The sequence below is a fragment of the Schistocerca cancellata genome, chromosome 2, assembly GCF_023864275.1.
Source record: "Schistocerca cancellata isolate TAMUIC-IGC-003103 chromosome 2, iqSchCanc2.1, whole genome shotgun sequence".
In the NCBI taxonomy this organism is placed as follows: domain Eukaryota; kingdom Metazoa; phylum Arthropoda; class Insecta; order Orthoptera; family Acrididae; genus Schistocerca; species Schistocerca cancellata.
In genome coordinates, this window is record NC_064627.1 from 463,186,094 (window position 1) to 463,206,549 (window position 20,456).

The following is a 20,456-nucleotide window of genomic DNA, read 5'->3' on the forward strand; positions in this document are numbered from 1 at the left end:
TAGAATGTTGTGCCTGTCTTCTGTGAATAAATTTGAATGGGATTCTTGCAACAAAAAATACAAATAACAAATTAAATAAAATTATTTTCAGAATGCAGTTGTCTCCTAGATAATATATGTGTAAAATTGTAATCTGGCATTAAATTTTATTTAAATAATTGTAAAAAATTTACCTACTGGATCAGTTATTGCTTTTGATATTTGAGGACACTGAATGGAGAAAGAAAGAAGGATTTTGAGAAGACAATTTAGACGAAATAGATGTACAAGTATTTGTTTCACCAAAAACAATACTGTGCTATAGAAACACTCATGATGCACTGCATTCAGCTCTGTATTAATATCAGTAATTGTTATTTCACTTTTAAATCAAGCGACGTGTAACAATGTACAAAACCATAACTTTATGACATTAATTAGTGTCGGGGCTAAAATTAGCTTGGAGATGTGGTGTATGGTCTTTTATTATGTAATTCCTTTTCTATCTTTATCTGCAGGGAGAGTTATCAGAGCAAGAACGTATAGATGAAAGTGCCAATCGAACATCTACAGCTTTACATTCTGTGGCTGCATTACTGATGTCAAACTCAATTCTAAGGAAGAAATCACTATTTTTCTTACTGCAGTTAATAAGAGAGAAAAATATTAGCTTAGGTAAGACTCTTTCCAGTTTTTCTAAGTTATCTACCATTAAGTTGACACTATTGAAATGAAAATTATTCAGTTGATAATGTAGCATTTCATATGCCACTCTACCCTTTTCATCCATTCTTCATGTATGGCTGTTTAATATTGTTGAACTTGACTTGGCTTTGTAAAGTTTATATAAACATAATACTTCATGCTCATATTCCAATATAGAACCAACAAGGTAGTGGAACCAAAATTGTGCAGCAACATATATCTTTTTGTGATACCCACACTGCTTACTTACTGCAGGTTGCTTAGAATTTAGTTATCACCATAAATGAATAAAGATACATTTTATCTTTCCTTAATTGTAGTAAAAATGTAGGCTGAAATATTAAGATGTAACATTCTATCCATGTAAATTCTGTCCATAATCCATTTACATAGTGCATTCTAATATTTTTATCTTCTTCACTAAAAAAAAAAGTTGCTTATCGTTTTAGTCAAGTTTGGTGTTGTCTCCTTCAGAGTAGTTCCTTTCTGATTGCACACACTTTTTCCAGTGCTTCTGCCATTGATGGTAACATTTCTGGAACTCATCTTCTGTAATATCCTCCAAGACCCTCATCACAGTTTTTTGGACATCTTGTGTTGTTTGAAACGGTGTCCCTTGACCGCCATTTTGACTCTTGGAAATAGAAAAAACTCGCACGGAGCGATATCTGGTGAATAAGGTGGCTGTGGTAGTACTGAAATTTGTTGTGAGGTTAAAAATTGCTGTGCTGACAGAGCAGAATGGGATGGCGCATTATCGTGATGCAGAATCCAATTGTCAGCAATGTTGGCACGGACCCAAAGAACTCTTTTACAAAGTCTTTCTAAAATATCTTTGTAGTAATGTTGGTTAACTGTTTGTCCAGGAGGCACTCACTCTTTATGAACAATTCCCTTGGATCAAAGAAGCACACAAGCATGCATTTCACTTTTGACTTTGACATGCAAGCTTTTTTTGGTCTGGGTGATCCCTTTGAGCACCATTGCGAACTTTGGCATTTTGTCTCTGGATCGTACTGGAAAAACCAACTTTCATCACCAGTGATAACACGACTCAACAATTCTGGATTGATTTCCATTTGCTCTAACAGATGGGCTGCCACATTTTTCTGTGTTTCTCACTGTTGCGGTGTGAGATTTTTGAGGACCATGATGTATCAAAACATTATCCTTGGCACAAAACAACTTAATTTATATTTGGCAGTGTTTGTAACCCACTCAGTTTACATATAGCTTATGTGTAAGAAAAGAAAAGAATGAAAAAACAATATGATTCAACACTATTGCCCCACCCCCCACCCCCACTGTGCAATGACATCATACAGAGGTGCACAGTGTCTGAGCTTATTTCCCTTTTTGAGGGTTGATAATTCTGGCCAGTATGGGCGTAGCCTTTCTTTTCGGCCATAGGATTTATCCTGAATGGTTATCAACTTATACGGGCATATCAGCTTCTTTTAACACATACATATATAAGTTTTCTCTCCTAATAAAGTGCTTGCTGTAACCATGTAGTCCCATTGTTGTCATTCAGCATCTGTGCCTTGTTTAGCCTGTGAAGCATGCGTACGCAGCGCTACATCTGTTATCTTCCCAGTTAGTGCTCATGTGTTCAATACGATGCCAGAGTGACCATGTCGTGGGTTTCCAGTAGCTTTTATTGCACAGATTCATCAAGCTAACGTTCAGCGACGTGATCCTTTGTGAAATCTGGTGACAACTGGTTTACATATCAGTGGCCCGAGAAATTGATTTCATTTAGTCGCTCTCACTTGTTCAGTGGGGAGATCAGCCATACACCCGATATCCATCAACAAGGTAAGTTCCTTGCTGCTTTTATGGCATTGTCAAGCACAGACAATTCGTGTTACAGGAAGTATTGCCATTTTTAGTTTACCTCGTGCACACCCACGTATTGTTTTATTACACTTGCACTTGACACTTTGCAGCCAGGTTTCTTACATTTTGCACTTCGTTTTTGAGCATCTTTCACGCAGTTTCATTACATTAAATTTCTGTAGTGTCCTTTCCACATACTGTACACATGTAGTATCCTTTCCACATACTGTACACATAACATAATAAAATACAAATACAATTACAAAATACTTATCCTAGTCATTTGCTGACATGCCATTATTGTCGCTCATATACATCTCTATATATCTGTAATGTATTCTCTCCCCTTTTTATACATAGTGTCATTGCTTATCATTTTGTTTTCATTTTTGTTTAATTATTCGATTCCAATTATGTGAGTACACATTCTACACCTGTTTGGTTCTACATTCTTCATACAACATTCATACAGTAGTAGATTCTGTTTTCATTTATAGCATAAATTGACATGCATTTAATTTCTATGCACAATGATTTCTTGTTGGAGCTCATTTGTCAGTTCAAAAGAATCAAAGGAGTAAACAATAGGCACTACAATAGATACTACGTGCTGCTCAGATAACTATACATGACCTCGCCTCTCTAGCATTCTCCAGGAAGGATCTACACACTACAGAGTTGAGGAAATTCCATGGAAAGGCATTGATGTGCTCAGGTACTTCTCGTTAATAGACTTAACTGTGATCTCAAGAATAAAATCGTTTGTTGTTTATAAACGCAACTCAAATCTGATGGTACCAATCGTATCAAATACTTATTCAATGTTTAAAAGTGCAGCTCAGTATTTACTTTTTATGTTCATTGTATTAAGGGTAACAGTTTCATTTGCTGAGGTTTACAGTGTTGTACCATCAATACGATATGTTAACCTACAGTGGGTGTAAAACAATTTTTTTATAAGTAACAAACGTGGATAAAAATTTCAATATATTTCAGGTGTTTGACACTTTTATGGGTAGTCGACACTCACAGTAGTTAGGTTTCAAACTCTTGTGGTGTGGTCCTATCTTATGTTTGTATGATACCTAACACTCTACAAATATTTATTTTTCTTCACTTTAGGATGTGTTGATGCATCGTTCCCTGGAAAGAAAAACTTAATACTAACTTAAAACTAAATCTTCATAGATAATTGTATAGTGGCTTGATGAGTATTAATGATTTCTTCATATATTCAACTATGTATTCATTAACTTCAGTGCGCAGTCGTGCTATCGCAAAACTTATTTCATGTCATGTGTGCGTCTTTAGTTACCTTATAAATCTGAAAGATAAAGTGTATTAGAGGCATGGTGTGACCTTGTATTCAGTTTTCCTCTTATATTGTACTTGCCTATTTACGTGCAGCAAGATTTTTTTCATCAATCCAGTATGATTAGAGCGTGCACTTTCAATACTTAAATTTGTAAATACTGTACATATATAGCTGTAATGTATATAGTAGCATACCTTAAGAAGATACACTCTTAATTTTTCTATGTCTCTGTTTATTCAGTAAACTTAGTCTGGGCTGTAGCTCATCAGGTTTGTTTCTTTTGGGCACTCGCACACTTCCAGCTGTGCCTGTCTGGCACGCACGAGCTTGCAGTTTCTCGACTATCTTTTTGCTCCCCAATTCGCATGCACTGCGTTTCCGCGATACCGCTTGCATTGCACACTATGGTGTGTTTCACAAGTTAATTTATTTGTTTACAACTGGGCTACGTGCAAGCCCAAGCATTGTATTTAGAGTATCGTCATCTCTAGACACATAAAAGTAAAATTCTTCCTTGTTACAACTTACTTTATTGGAACCACATTTAACGTACAAAGAAAAAGAACAAGCAAAAATTTTCCTTAAAAACTAATTATTTTGGCTTTAATAGTAGCTTGTACCTTGTCCTCTGTCAAGTTTTCCTGTGCATCCTCATTACTTTGATACAGATAATCTTTTACATCACTACCTTGATCATATCTGATAAAGTAAGTGTCAATCAAGCTTGTGCCCCCACTCTCCTCCAGGCCACAGAACAGAGGCCTACTGTGACTGGTTCAAGTTTTCGGGCATCACGCTGGCATTGGTCTCTCTGTTAGGTGTAACTTCTTCTATATAGACTGTTCGTGTTTGATTACCCCAGTTAGTATCCCGTGAGGCTCTCGACTGAAATTCTCTTTGCCTTTGTGTGTTATTCTGTAAATGTGCATTACTTTGCTGGCTGAATTCTGCTGTCTGTGGATTGTTCTGTTGTATGGTACTGTTTCGTGTTTACCAAGCGATCGGCTGATTATTGACGGCAGCTTGTGTCTGTACATATTTTACAGGCTGGTCATATGGTACCTGCTCATTGTAGTTGTTTTTATTACATTTTTACCCATTTCTTTTATATCCACCCTTGAATTTACAGCTTTCATTATTGCCATTGTGATTACCGGTACCGTTACTATAGGTCTGTGTGGGGTAAGGTTGCCATCCGTGTTGTACTACGAATCCATTGTTAACTTGTTGGTCCATAAATCGCTGTGGCACTATCTGCGTACTAACAGGCTTGGGCTGTGCTGGTCTCCCTTTGTATATCTAATGTACTGAGTCCAGCATGGATAGAAAATATTCGGCGTCGTGTTCTGGAATGGTAATGAGTTTTTCCCAAATATAAGGAGGAAGACGGCTCTTTAAAATTAACAGATCATCTACTTGAAATACTGGGTTCATCCAATATCTGGTTTTATTCAAATATTTTTCAAAATAGCTCCTTAAGTTTCCATGTTTGCTATTGAATGGAGCTGGGTTGAACACTTCCAGTTTGAGCCTCTCTTGTCTGGCCTCAGACCAATACCTATCCAGAAAGGCTCTTCCATACTATTCATAGTAGTGGCGTGTTCCACCATGTCCGTAGCCCACAGTAGAACATCGCCCTGTCTGTATACAGCAACAAATCTAATTTTCTGGGCTTCAGTCCAGCTACGAGGTAAAACATTTTGAAATGCTCTGATAAAGACCACAGGGTTTGTTCTTTTCCCTTCGGAAGTAAATACTTCAAATTGTCGATGCCCAAGTAACCCTTCATCTGCAAGTGATGTTGACAAACACGCTGCACTGTCAGTGACAGGCTTGTTTATGTTCACTTGTGGCATAGAGCATGGCAACTGCGCTTGCTTGACAGGTACAGCTGCCAGCAAGTGTTGCTGTATTCCACACTCTTCGCTATTTTCCTTCAACGGGCTAGCCACGTATTGTGGGTAACCAGTGAAAGTATCTAACTTCTCTAGAAGCATGGGTTTGTTTTCTGTCAAATGTTGCTTTGGAATGTCAGTATTTTTAGCAATACTGCCTCATAATCTTTCCTCTGCTTCCTTAAAACCTGAATGTATTTTAGCTAGAAACTGACTTTCTTTCTCTTTTAGAGCTGGTTCTACTGTATCTACATAAATTTTGCACTCTAACACTACCTTTTCAGCAAGGGTGCTGCTCTTATCCAGCGTCCTGGCTTTAGCTTTTTCAGTTATTAGCTTTACAACTGCACGTATCTTAATGCTCTGTTTTTTGGCAAATTTTGACTCTAAAATTAACTTTGTACTCCTGTTGGTAAGTTTTTGCACACGTCTTGCAGCTCACTTGGGAATATGCTTCACTGACGTTTGCAATTCACCTGCTAGTTGTTCTCGCTTATCATCTGTGGATGATACTCTTTCTGTTAACGTGCTTACATTGCGGGTATGTCAGTAATTATTTCTTGCTTTAGTTGTTTACCTAAGTCTGTCAGCTTCCCATATAGTTCGTTAGATAATTCAGTGCGTATAGTCTTGCTCACCTCACCTCACTGTTCACTAATATTCTTCCTGAAATCGTTAAATATCTGATTGCACTGTGTAAACTGTTGTCCTATACCCATAACTTGTGTTACACTTTCATGAAATTTCTGTTGGTTTTTTGAACTGTCGTGTTATTTATTGTATGAGTTGTATCAAATTGTGTGTCTCACTAGTATTTACATTGTTGTTATGAACAGGAACAAGAACAGGAAACATTCTGTTCTTGCGTTCGCAATGTCGTGAGTAAGTAATCAGAGGAAATTTCGCTTTTGGCCCCTGAGCTTCAATATTTGAAGAAATTTTTCTTGCTGGGAACTGAGAAATTGTCGAGTCGAGTGTCACAGAGCTGACATCATGATTAGTTATATTACCAGTGTCATCATTTGTTGATAGTGGCCTGTCAACCTCGTTGATTTGGTTGCCTTTGGTCAGTTCACGAGTTGCCGCATTACCTTCAACTGTTGCCAAGCTCGGATTCCCGACATCTTGACGTATCAAATTTTGTAATGAATTTTCAACAATGGCAATTCCTTTGACTCCATTGTACAAATTTTTTAACAAAAATTAGGAATAAAGGTTTTTCAAAAATGAAATTTTGTCTGTATTAGTACTTTTCAGTTAAACTAAATTTAGCTGCATTTTCACTACTGAACCTGATTATTATCTGACACATTCTTATAGATCTTGAATGACATATCTTGCACTTTAATGATGACTTTGTACAAATTTTCGTCTTTTCTGTAGAAATAACTTTCTGTAAAGGATATTAATTTGAAGGAAAAGAGATTATCTACTACCAGAGAGACAGCACCAAGCACGGCCATATAAGCACACAGCATTGCAGCTTCCTACCTTTACCACTGAAATCAGCATTCTGGGATCGGCTCATTTGTAGGCAGCATTGAATCTTAAATTGCTCTTTCAGTGTTTTTATGATTCCCAATCTTGCGGACAAATACAATGAAAGTATCATTAGTTTTTGGTAGCAATAATATGACTCACTTACCTCAAAAAATTTTATCTCAACAATTGAAAGGTCTGTTCATATTTTGCTTGGCACCGTCCTTTTAAAGGTCGTCATTGAATATGTATACGTGGGAGGAGGTAATGAAAACTGATTAATAATTGCTTGAATAACTGCAAAAATTGACTGGAAAGAACAGTTGAAAGAAATTTGAAGGTAATTTATGAGTCTATACACAATCCTGGGTGAACTTTAACAGACCTTCAGTATCAATACATTCAAGGTCAGTATTCATAATTTACGTAACATACTGCTTCACATTAATTCCATTGTGTTTAGTTGCGATGGTGACAATGTCAATGCAGGTTTGCTCCTCCCAATATAGTGTAAATTCTTCTTGTCTGCTCCGAACCTCTTGATGCAAGATCTCGGCAATAGGCGAAATGATGAACAGACAGGGAGTGGACATCTTAAATGTACAAATAAATGTTGCTTTCCTAATAACTTTTTGTAATACTTTTAGTGTACGGATGAGAGATACACATTTTTTAACACTGCTGGTACAACAGATCCAAGCATATGTCCATACGCTACCTCTTATAGAAACAAACGGGTGAAGATAAAGGAATTAATAAATTGAAGAGTGTTTTTTTTTATTTTGTTTCATACAGATGTATCAAAACATTATCCTTGCCACAAAACAACTCATTAATTTATATCTTTGTCAGTGTTTGTAACCCATTCAGTTTACATAAAACTTTCTTGTACTTATTGTGTTTACATGTAGGTTAAGCTTCTGCCTAGTTTCATATTCTTGTAAATCATAGTTATGTTTGAAGATGTTTTCTGTTTCATAAGATACTCCCTTTTATAAAAATTTTTAACTCTTATACAAACCATGTTTTTTAAGTAAGACCATTTTGAAACGAAAATAAACACAAGTGGACATTTCTTAGGTATTTTATTTTTATGTGCATGCCTGTACTTCAATCTACTCACAAGTGGACATTTCTCAGCTGTTTTAGTTTTATATGAAAATCTGTACTTCAGTCTACTTTTTCCTATACTTCAACTTACTTTTCTACATAATTGCCAGTGATATTAAGGGACTCATTGTGTCGTATAACCGGTTTTAAATAGTTTCCTTGCAGAAATCTGATGTCGTAGCATAACTTTCGATAGTTGAAACATTCTTTAACAGTTGCATAAATCACACTTCTTGACAGTTGAGGCAACTCATCACATAACGTTCAAATCGTAAAGTGTCTGTTCTCTCCAATTTTTCACCAACTTTCTGCACCTAATCATCTGTAATGACTGAAGGTTGTCCACTTCATTCATCATCATGCACATTTGCACAGCTGTCCTTAAAAGTTCTCACTCTTTTCTGTAACATCACATCACTCGTAAGCATCAAGAAGTGTGCTTAATGCATTTGTTAGAGAACATTTAAATTATCGATAGCTGGTTGTACAACATGATAAGTGTCTTAATATTAGTGAGAATTATGTAGAAAAGTAGATTAAAGTACAAGCCTTCGTGTAAAAATAAAATTGTTACGAAAAGTGTGCGTGTTTTATTTTTATTTCAAAACAGTACTTACTTAAGACGTACCTTGCATGTACAAACAAGGGAGTGATAGTACTTTCAGACGACCATGTTAAAAAGATGTCTACAGGAATCCCTGCACTTAGGTTTCCTTATAACTCTGATAGTCTTTTTCTCTATTTTAACAATCTAGGAAAGGACAGGTTGCTACTTAACTGTAAGGAAGACACGTCAAGTTGCAGACAGGCACAATTAAAAGCAGAACGCTTTCGACCACAGGCTTTATCAGTAGAAGAGAGACACACATCATTCACACACACACAAGCAAACACACCTCACGCACACACGATCGCCAACTGTAGCATCTCAGCCATGTGTACCTGAGGTGCACTTTCTTGTGTGTTTGACGGTTTTTTAATTGTACCTACCTGTAACTTGATGTGTCTTCTTTATGATAAGTAGCAATCTGTCTTTTCCTACGTTGTTGATATTCCTACTTGAAGTTTCCATTGTTCAATTTTTCTGTGTTTTATATGTTTTATTTATTTATTTCTTTATGGTATTGTGGAATTCCTCCATAAAATTATTTCGTACATCAGTGGTGTCTGTATACTATCATGGTACATTGTCACCAATGATGAGCAACTTGTATATTTTGAGTGAGATCTTAATACCTTACATAAGTGTACTCAGTTTTTTATTTAGATTGTTAAGGTGCAGCTCTCACTTCAAATCCTCCTGAGTCTATATGCCTAAATATTTTGTATGACACACTTGAGATATTATTTCCTTCGTTTCCTGCAGATTTTCCTGACTGTGGTTTAATTTAAATATTAGTGTCATCTGTGAAGAGCACTGTGGTTCCATCATGTATTTATCAACAAAGTCCTTTACACGTGTCAGAAATAGGACAGGTCCCAGGACTGGCCCACGTGGGACGCCATACTTCATTTTTTGCTCATTGCTGCAAAAACTAGAAATGTTTGTGTTTCACTATCTTTGTGTATTATTTCTTCAATCTGTTGTTGATTTTTGAGATATAATTGGATCCACCTTTCAGACTGGCCTCTAATTCCATAAATATTTAAGCTATGCAAGAGAATGTCGTAATCATTGACATCAAAGGCTTTACAGAAATCAAGAAATACTCCAGATACGTAATGCTTATCATCCACTTCTGGTAATACTTCTTTTAGAAAGGCAAAAATTGCTCTGTAAATGGACTTCCTAGTTCTGAACCCATGTTGAGAGTCATTTATCAGCCTTCCTTTATTTAAGAAGGCAATTTTTAGTCTATTTGAAAATACACCAGTCTCAAATGATAAATTTACTATGTCTGCAAGTAGTTCTACAATAAATGTTACACTAGATTTGATATTAGCATCAAGATGGTTAGATTACATTTCAGCTTATGTTGAATGTCTGTAATAAATTTATATCATCATCTTTGAATTTATTTGATTGTGAGAAATCAGTATTGAAGTCACCACATATAATTATATTTTTCTTGGGCAAGTGAATTTCTTCCAAAAATATCTCCATGTGATTAAAAAACACTTTTCTGTCTCTGTCTGGTGACCTGTGTATGCGAAAGATAATTGTATTTTGTCTTGCTATTTCCATTACAGAGAATTCCATGTATTTTTCAGTGGACAGGATATGATATTTAGATATAATGTTCAATCCAGATTGTCGAACACCTGCACAGATACCCCCATGACTCAGTATTCTGTACAAAATATATTTGAAAATTTAAAATGAGGAAAGTAAATCAAGTTTAACGTGTCTTGTTGAAGCCAGTTTTCAGTGAAGCATAGGGCAGAAATGTTATTCAGACCATTTAACAACATTTCTATTTCATTAAGTTTATTGGACAATGAATTTAACATTTCTGCTGCAGCAATTTAAAACTATTGATTGGCGACTCCATGTTGTCTTGTGCACTACGACCAGATAACAGGTATACTTGAAAAAAGAGACAGCATTGGTCGTATATTTTTTTACTATCGCAAAATCGATTTTCTGTCACTGAGTGACCATCTTCAGTGGTATATTGTATAACTTAAATTAGGATGCACTGTTGTCACTAAGCTTACGGCAATCACATATGTGATTTTGCGATAGTAAAAAAATATACGACCAATGCTGTCTCTTTTTTCAAAAATTTAAAACTAGCTACAGGGAATACATCATTTTGTTGTGTGATCACTTACATCACATTTTGCACTAGTTTCCCTAGTGGGGAAAAAATCCTGATTCTTTTCCTGGTGTGGGAGTCTTGGTGTTGACTTTTGACTTGTTGGTTCATAGGATGAGCGATTCTACCATTCTTCCATTGAGATGTTTTGAATTCCACTTTATTACAATTCTTTTTCACCCATCTAACCACTAATGACAGTCTTGTTGCTGTGTTTGTTGGTTTAAATTCAGCTTGGTAGGTGTGCTGCTGTTTTTTTCTTTTTGCTTGTTTATGATTACAGACTAGTCCATAATTGTCTGTTCTTGTTTGATACTTTCACTTCAAGATATCACTTTTTACCTGTTTGTTTATCTGTGTATGCTTTAGTTATGTACTTGGTTTTTCTATTTTTGCCATATGTATGAAAGAGGCAAGCCTATTACAAATGTGAATGTATCCTTGTCTTTTTAAATCTAGACCATGAGATGTATATTCATTTCTTTTCAGCCATTGGATTTCACAAAAGATTCAGCTCTAATTAAAGAGAAAAATACAGCAGTTTATGAATCTTTAGTTTTGTAAGAACAAAAAGCATAGTCGATAAGGTAAACATGTGCACTATTTATGCCCTTATAAACATTTATTGGTGTGCATGTATGCATATATTTTTGCTAGCAAATAAATGTCATTGTTTTGAAATGCTGTGTCACTTCTCATTACTTTAGCGTGCAAAGTTGAGCAAGAACAAACATTGTGAAGTTTGCTTTGGCTATTAATAGACTTTATTGTTGTTAGTTCCTCAATTCCAACTATACTCTGACTTTTTGTATCACATAACCTCACTTTCACAATTTGGTACTGGACTAAAGTGAATTGATGTAATGCCTGTTTTGAATACACATTGATGTGATGATCCGTTGATATCTAGTGTGAATGGATCTTAATTCTAAGCAAATGTCAACTATTCCTGGTTCCTTGTTTTGATTTAGATCATTCAGTGCTCTGTGAAGTTGTTCTTGCAATATCACAGCTTCCTTTTCATCTTCATGTACTTCTTATTGTGCAACTTTACTGAAAGGAGGGATCAGTCAATGTTACATATTCAGAGGTGTTGAGGAATAGTCAATTTAGTAATGGAAGGAAATATGGAGGGTAAAAATTGTAAAGGGAGACCTAGGATTGATTACAATAAAAAGGTTGCAGTTATTATGTAAAGATGAAGAGGCATGCACAGAATAGACTAGTGCGGAGAGCTACATCAAACCTATCTTTGGACTTATGACCACAACAACAACAAAAAACAGCAATAATAGTGTCTTCAAGGTAATTTTGTTTGTGTAGGCCTTTGTGTATTCTTCCACTTTTGAGCCATTCCTTCTTTGTAACAGCCAAGCTTGCAACAATAACTTCCACTTAAGCTACATTAATTCTCTTGATTTGGAACAGTAAAATGTAGTATATTCTCTTTCTTTTTTGGGTTTGTTATATTGTAGAAAGAATAAAACAGATCCCCTTCTGAAATGGATGTATGTACTTTGTAGATCCTTGGAGATTGCCTCCTGGTAATTTTTCAGAGATTATCCTTGAGCTTTATAATGGCTCATGAATTTTCTTTTAATTAAATTTTTGCGTATTGTGAAATTTATGTAATATTTCCTTCAGGCAGGTAATGCCACATGGTGGTGTTAAATGTATCAAACCACTTTTTTTTATAGGATGTAATATTGTTGTAGGTAAATACTCTCAATGCAGTGTGGTTTATCAAGGCCATATCTGTTATTGTTACAATACCATATTGGTGAATCACTCCGAGTGTTCCCATGCCACTAATGAATAAGCTCCTGGCCATCTTCAGGAACATGTAAGTCTGACCTCATCATAGATTGTTCTCCGATGTGGTTGCACCTATGGTGTTGCTATCTGTAATGGTGAGTCAAACAAGTCAGCCCACTGTGGACAGGTCCGTGGTTCATTTAGGACTGCCCATTTACTTTATTGGAATTTGTTTCTTTGGAAACTTATAAAAGTTTGAGTTCTGGTACTTAAACTCTTAAAAAATATGGTAAAGTGTAAACACAGCAATATTTTTTGTGTCATCTAATCAGTGTGGTGTTAAGAACAGAGATTCAACAATTCTCTGTTCTTTTGTTTTCTTCTATCTTTTATGGCATTATGTGGACAATGATCCACCCATTTTGTATTAATAGTAGTGGCAGAGTCAAAATATTTTCTGAAAAGTACAGTGAAACATGGAAATCATTTCACTACTACAGCTACAGATGTATTAACCATCTTCTTAGACACCTGAAAATTTATGCCAGGCGAAGATTAGAATCTTAAACAATTAGACATTCTCAAGTAAACCTTCAGGACTGACTTAAACTCTCAGTGTCTTTTTCCCCATCTATTGGCACCAAATACTACAATCATCTTTCTCTCACATGATATTTGGGAGTAGCACCTATTGAGGGATGGCTTTGGTAGAGGCGCTAGGTTTTACTACAGGCTAGGCCGCCACTCACCGTCAGGTGGCTTGCGGAGTATGAATGTAGATGTAGATGTAGGATGTAAATATTCTTGGAAAAATTGCTGCCAACGAAATCTTTTAAACGAGCCACTATCGTACTCAAGACAATATAATTTGTTTAGAATGATACAGGATTTCTGCCAAATGAGGATTTTAACTTGGAATGTTTTGTTTATCACAGCTTTCAGTTCTACCAGTTGGGTCATCTCAATATCACTTTTTTGCCTCCTATTACTCCCAGATACTGTAACCAGATGTTCTCACAGACCCAGCAAAGTCAGTAACGTCAGTAAAATGAAAAAATGAACTAAATAAGTACAGTAGCATAGTTAATTAATTCAATATTATCCATGTCTTCATACCCGCACTGAATATATTCTCCTATTGGTGATTTTCCCATGTATCCCATGGAGGATAATGGAAGGGAAACATCACTGGTGTGTGGTTTTGTGTGTGTGGTGTGTGTGTGTGTGTGTGTGTGTGTGTGTGTGTGTGTCACCCTGTAAGTATACTTTGATGGGCTAATTGATTAAGATAACTGTTTGCCATGAGTGGGAGGTCTGAACTAGGATCCTGCTGAGGCACGAATTTTCAGCTGTCACTATAGATGGCTGATTTGTAGATTTTTGAGCAAATTCCTATGGGTTGTTATTTTGTGGAACACTTTGTCAAAAATCAGCAGTCTAGATACACAACCTTAGAGTTCAGATAACTGAGAAGTTAAAGTGAAGTGCACATATTTCCAGTTACTATTTATTAAATGTTGTAACTACTGTGTGTACAGTGGGAACTTATTGGGATAGAACAATTTAAATTTAACTGTGGGAAATACAGGGTGGTTCAAAAGGTTACACACAAATTGAAGGAACTGGTACTGGTAGGGGAGTCGAAGTAAAACAGCTTTGGAACAGGAACTGAACTTAAGACACATGTGCATTACCGTCCTTGTTACTGACTGACATACCTGGCTCAGAATTACTTCCAAGATGATAAGTTTGTATTCCGTAATAGTTGTATTTTCATTCCTTTATCAACTCCTTAAATTTGTGTGCAACCTTTTAAATCATCCTGTGTACTGTATGACCCGCTTGAAGTAGTCGTTCACTTCATGTGTCCACATTTTGCATCAGGACCGTTATAGATTCCATTGGAAGTGATTGATTTAGATGTATTTGTACCATTAGTCAGGTGTATGATGATGGCATGCTGTAATTTTCTCCAGGTCATCTTCTTTCAGCTGTTACAACCATGTCTGTAAGTTATGAACGAGTTACCTTCATGTATATATCATTATCAGAGTGGCCCAGATGAGGTGTGCCGGTAGGTCAAAACTCTGATCATTGGAGTCTCACGGACATTAGCTGGTGGCTTGCAAGTACATAAAAAATTGTCAGTTTGATGTTCTTTCCGGAACTGTAATGCAGGAAGAAATTTTGAGTGAAACTGTTCCACACTTCTAACACCAAAGCACATGTCTCTGTTTTGAATTGTATTGACCTTCGTTCACTGATATAAAAGAATACAAATTTTGTAATGTCTCACTACCTTGATATTCTGTCATCAAAGAACTAAGAACTATTGTCCTCAGTTTTGTGACAGCAAGATATTAATGTTAATTCCACTTTTTTGTGTGTGTGTGTGTGTGTGGGGGGGGGGGGGGGGGGGGGGCGCCTCAGACCTACAAAACTGAATACATCGAGTTCCTTATGGGCTTCTGTCTGTGTATACAGTTTTAGGAACTGTCATTGAGAACTAACAGGACTGTGAATTTTGATATTTCTCTTTGCAAGTGCCCTTGGTCCTCTTCCGTCATATAGTATATTTTGCGTTTGTTATCTTTCTGGTGCATTCAAAGTGTGGCCCAAATGTCTCATTCTATCCTGTCTTTGTCAAATTCCTAAGACTCCTTAAAAATAGTTAAAGATACTGACACTTATCATCAATTTCGTCCTCTGCTGTATTTGAATGCCATCCCCTACCAGGTTCTATTTGCTTTTCAGTTGCACTGTCTTCCCTGACTTTTTCTCCGAAAATCTTTGAAGATGTACAAAATTTTTCATTACCTCTTAGTCTGATAAGTCATGAGCCATTTTCAATAGCTGTAATGCAACTTACACACAACAAAGCACTTTAGACAAAGCATGACACAATAATCAGCTCAGAAGTGTTCGCATAATTGTAGTAGCACATTAAAATCACCTGCAATGCAACTAAGCATTTGTGACACTCTCAGGTGACATAGGTGCATAGAGAAGTGTTAAGTGGTCAAAATGATTACTGCCACAGTCCTAGGTATACAATGAGAAATAAAAGCATGGGTATAGCTACAGGTCTGTAATTTTTGCAGTGCAGACTGTGTGGAAAAGCAGTAAGAGTCTCACAGTATTCAAGTTTATGACAAAACCGTCATGACAGGTGGACAAAATGTCAATGTGGTTAATTCGATTTCATCCATTGTTCTAAAGGTAAGGAGACAACTATTCAATGTAGGTGAAATATTGTAACTGTTAATCATATATGAGTGTACTCATAAAGTGTATAGTTTACCTGTAGTCCATATAAGTCAACCTTATATTTGTTATATAAATTTATATTCTGGCCAAGAACAAACTTCTCTGTGTAACAATATCTGACACTTGCTGATTATGAAGTATTCACTTGAAAAAGAAAAGTCACTCTTCACAACACTATATTTCATGTTTCCTAGTTTAATACTTTACAACTTGACAATGCCAGTTATGTAGTTAATTAATGTATTGATAGTTTAAGCAGCTAGATAGGCGAAAAGAAAAATCATTGTTAAATCTTAGTCCCATTAATTGTTATTATGGGGACTACTCTCCAAGGCTGCTCTCAATCAAAAGATGCAGAACATATGCATTGGCCCTCATCAGACTCGCACAGCTTTCACTGCAGTATCAACACACAAAGTAATTCCCCTCCAAAATACAATATATCTACAAGACTCCCCCCCCCCCCCCCCCCCCTCTCTCTCTCTCTCTCTCTCACACACACACACACACACACACACACACAGAGAGAGAGAGAGAGAGAGAGAGAGAGAGTTTTCTTAATTAGATACTACTAATCTATTCTTCACAATATATATAACAAGGGTACAAATCAAGCCCAATATATGAGTATCTAAGGGCTGGAAAACTTCCAGTGCAGATGACTGGGATGTGTGTATAATTAACATATCTGAAGTGGCTTCAGAGTATCTGACATGACCTCAGCTAGACCTCATATCTTATTGTAATGTTATATCTTCAAATCTCAGTATACCTCAGCATATATGTTGTAGAGGATTCCCTGTAACTTCTGCCCCTCCTCCTTTTGCAGTTGGCATGCATCTTACATAATTTTATTGAAATGTTCTATCAGCATGGATCTATATGCCAAATAGACCTGTCAGAGTCTTTTATTATGCTAGGAACATTGGAAACTGCATGTAGTAATAATCTTGCTAAGTTTTTGCCCAGTGGTGTAAAACAAAGGAGTAAAGGAGTAATGTCAGTCATTTTGTAAACAGTTATGGAATCAAATATCAAAGATTATGAGTTTTGAATGAATATGACATTACACTTGTTGATTTATTCATATCTCTAATAAGTTCCTTTCACGGAAGAAACTCGTACTTAAGTTCCTGCCCTTCACTTTTCACTTTGGTTGATGACTTATATTGTTCCTTCCATGTTATAGATCTTGTAAAAAAGTCGCTTGCTATTGCTGGAAATGCTATGAACATAATAGGCAGTAAGCTTATTGCTGCAAATCTAAAATATCTCTTCACTCACTGGTGCCTTAGTAAATACCAAATACAGGTAAGCTAATCATTTTTTGGCCGTTGTGTAACTCTGATTGATTGCCTCAGTGGCTCATTTTAATACAGAAGTGTTATTAGTATCTAAATTTAGAAATGTTTCATTATGAGGAATTTTTGGGGTCAGCAGTGCTATCATTTTTATAGAACATGCATTTGATTATCAAATCTCTTTAGAATGTATTTGTTGGGCTCTTTATGTTTGTTGAAATCTTTATTTAATGCTGCCTGTGTCTCTCTTGTGGACAGAGGTTAAACCAGTGTAATATGCAGATAGTGTTTTTATTCATTCATGTAATTATATTTTTATTGTTTCTTTTAAATATGCCATACAACAATTTTAGAGAGTGTAAAATAAACTATTTGGCATCAAAATTGAAAAAAATACTATAATTTACATTTTTGCTTATATGGCAGACAAACATTACAACATTATGTCTGGAAACTGTATCCTCCCACTCTTTCTTTTTCCTACACTCTCAATGATGTATTAAACACAGAAAAAATTGAGAACTGACGACAGCGTAAACTATGTTTGTGTAAAAAAAAGGCTCCAATTGTGCCTCTTCATGTGGCCGGTCAGCTGATTTGAAAATTATGTGGGATGGTGATTAACAGTGTTAAGAGACAGTACAACCTACCAATCCTTAGCAGAAATAACAAAAAGCAGTTACATATAATAAAGCTACTGGTAGAGTCATGTGGAGGAAATGAGTCTCGTAATACAGGGGAAATTGCTTTAGTATATTGTCAAGAGACATATTTGGATCCTTCAGTTGCCTGCAGTGAAATGCTGCAACCTCCGTAGAATAGACTAACTAATTTATGATGTAGATGAGGATGGAGGAGCTATACTTGCTGATGAACTGTACAGGTCGATTCAGAAAGAAAGAATGTATTTCAGTTGCTTCTTATGGGCAAACCATGAAAGATAGACACACATCGAGCATGAAGGTTCAAAGTTTTGACACATTTGTGCTGTTGTCTGCTTGTAGTAACATGATGACTACACCACAAGAGAAATCATTTTGTGTGTTGGAATTTAAGCTAAGTCAGTTCATTGTTCATGTGTGACTTGCATTTTGTTGCCAAATTAGCAAGAAGCCACCCCTGTACAAGAATATTTATGACTAGCATAAATTCTTGGAAGTTTGTTGCACGTGCAAAGGGAAGAGCACTAATCAGCCATGCACATGTGATGAAAATGTCGAGTGTATCCCAGGTGCATTCACATGGAGCTCTCGGAAGTCCACAAGATGGGCATGCCAGGAACTTCAGCTTCCTCAAACAATGATTTGGCAAGTTCTGAAACGACGCCTGCCTGAAAGCACTCTGCCTCACTTTCACCTTGAGGTGCAGCATTATCTTAACAACAGCATCCTCCAATGTTGGATTGGAAGAGGTGGACAAAAAGACCTCATCTATAATTTTTGGCCTCCCATGTTAGCAGACCTCACACTTCGCAGTTTTTTTTTTTTTTCTGTTGGGGTACATAAAAGATGGGGTCTTCATCCCACAAATGGCGGCTACTCTTCAAGATCTGAGAAATGGAATTGTTGAGGGCATCGCTTCAGTAAACAGGGACCTGGTGATTCATATGAGAAATGAAATGGACTGCCATTTTGATCTTTCTTGAGCAATGCATTGTTCTCATGTTAAGTGTATGGTATAGTGTCTGTGTGAACAAAAATCTTTGAACCTCCTTCCCTCCACCAGCGACATGAACAGTGTATTTCTATCATTCACAGTTTGTCTGTAATGAACAATTAAAATCTGTTCTTTCTTTTTGAATCACCCATTATATCTCTGCTCTATATGCTTTAATACTCATTCAGAAACTGTGAACGTCATAAGATTACAGTGTGTTCAGAATATATGCCTCCACATGATAACGTGAAACTGATGTTACAAATTGTTGTTTCTTTTGAGAGGTGAATATTTTTCCTATCGTAAGACTCTTCCAAGATTAGTCCATATATACTTCACAGCACTTTATGGAGGTAAGTGGCACGGTGGTTAAGACAAAGAAATTGCACTCAGCGGGAACTGCAGTCACACGAGGTCTGTTCAAAAAATTCCGGAACATTCGTAATTTTGTGGCAATTGTTTGTTGGGCCAAAATGCAGTTGGCATCCCTGCATATTCCTGTGTTTAATGTGTAACTGCTGGGAGTTTCATTGTTGTATGTCTGTTATTGTTCACTGCTGTATTGATTAGAATGTTGTCGCACAGTTTGTGAATTTCAAGATGGTAGAGTTAGAGGAGCAACACGTCTGCATTAAATTTTGTGTGAAACTCAAGAAAACCTTGATAAAGACACATCAAATGATTCAGGAGCCTATGGTGATGAGTGCTTCAGCCGTACTCAGTGTTACGAATGGTTGACATGGTTTAAAAACGGCTTGCTGGAGGTTAAAGCTGACCCTTGTTCGGTACTTCCTTCAGCGTCTACTGATAATGCTTGAGTCAGAACATCAACAAAATTGTGCATGCCATTTAAAGACTGACTGTCCGATAGATTGCAGAAGAATGTAATATTTCACTTGGATCATGTAATTAAATCCTGACACAACATTTTGGAATGCACCGCGTTGCCACCAACTTTGCCCAATGGCTCACGAGTCAAAATAAGTAAGACCTTCGCCTTGCAATCTGTGAAGAGATTCTGGATCATGCAGATGAGCATGAGATGTTGCTTAAGAGAATCAACTGATGATGAGATGTGGCTCTATGGTTATGATGTTGAGACCAAGGTTCTATCTTCTCAATGGGTCAGGAAATGTTCTCCGAGACCAAAAAAATCTCGTCAGGTCAGGTCAAATGTCAAAGCCATACTGATAATTTTCTTTGACTTTGACACAATTTCATCATGAATTCATGCCATAGGTACAAACTGTTGATCAGTAGTATTATCGGGAGGGGCTGCGATGCCTGCGAGAAAATGTGAGAAGCAAACAGCCTGAAATGTGCTGAGATATGGCTCTTGCACCACTATAATGCACCCGCATGATCATCGTTGTTGGTGCATGGCTGTTGCAAAAAA

At 36.5% G+C, this 20,456-nt stretch overlaps 1 protein-coding gene across 1 annotated transcript in view; it reads left to right on the top strand.

Annotated features, from left to right (window-relative positions):
* Window positions 1–20,456, top strand: part of LOC126161971 (serine-protein kinase ATM) — a 481,619-nt gene that overhangs the window by 219,474 nt on the left and 241,689 nt on the right. Inside the window, exons 21-22 of the mRNA XM_049918161.1 lie at window positions 498–654; window positions 17,293–17,414. Coding sequence (XP_049774118.1) covers window positions 498–654; window positions 17,293–17,414 — 279 coding nt within the window. The remainder of the gene's footprint in view (window positions 1–497; window positions 655–17,292; window positions 17,415–20,456) is intronic.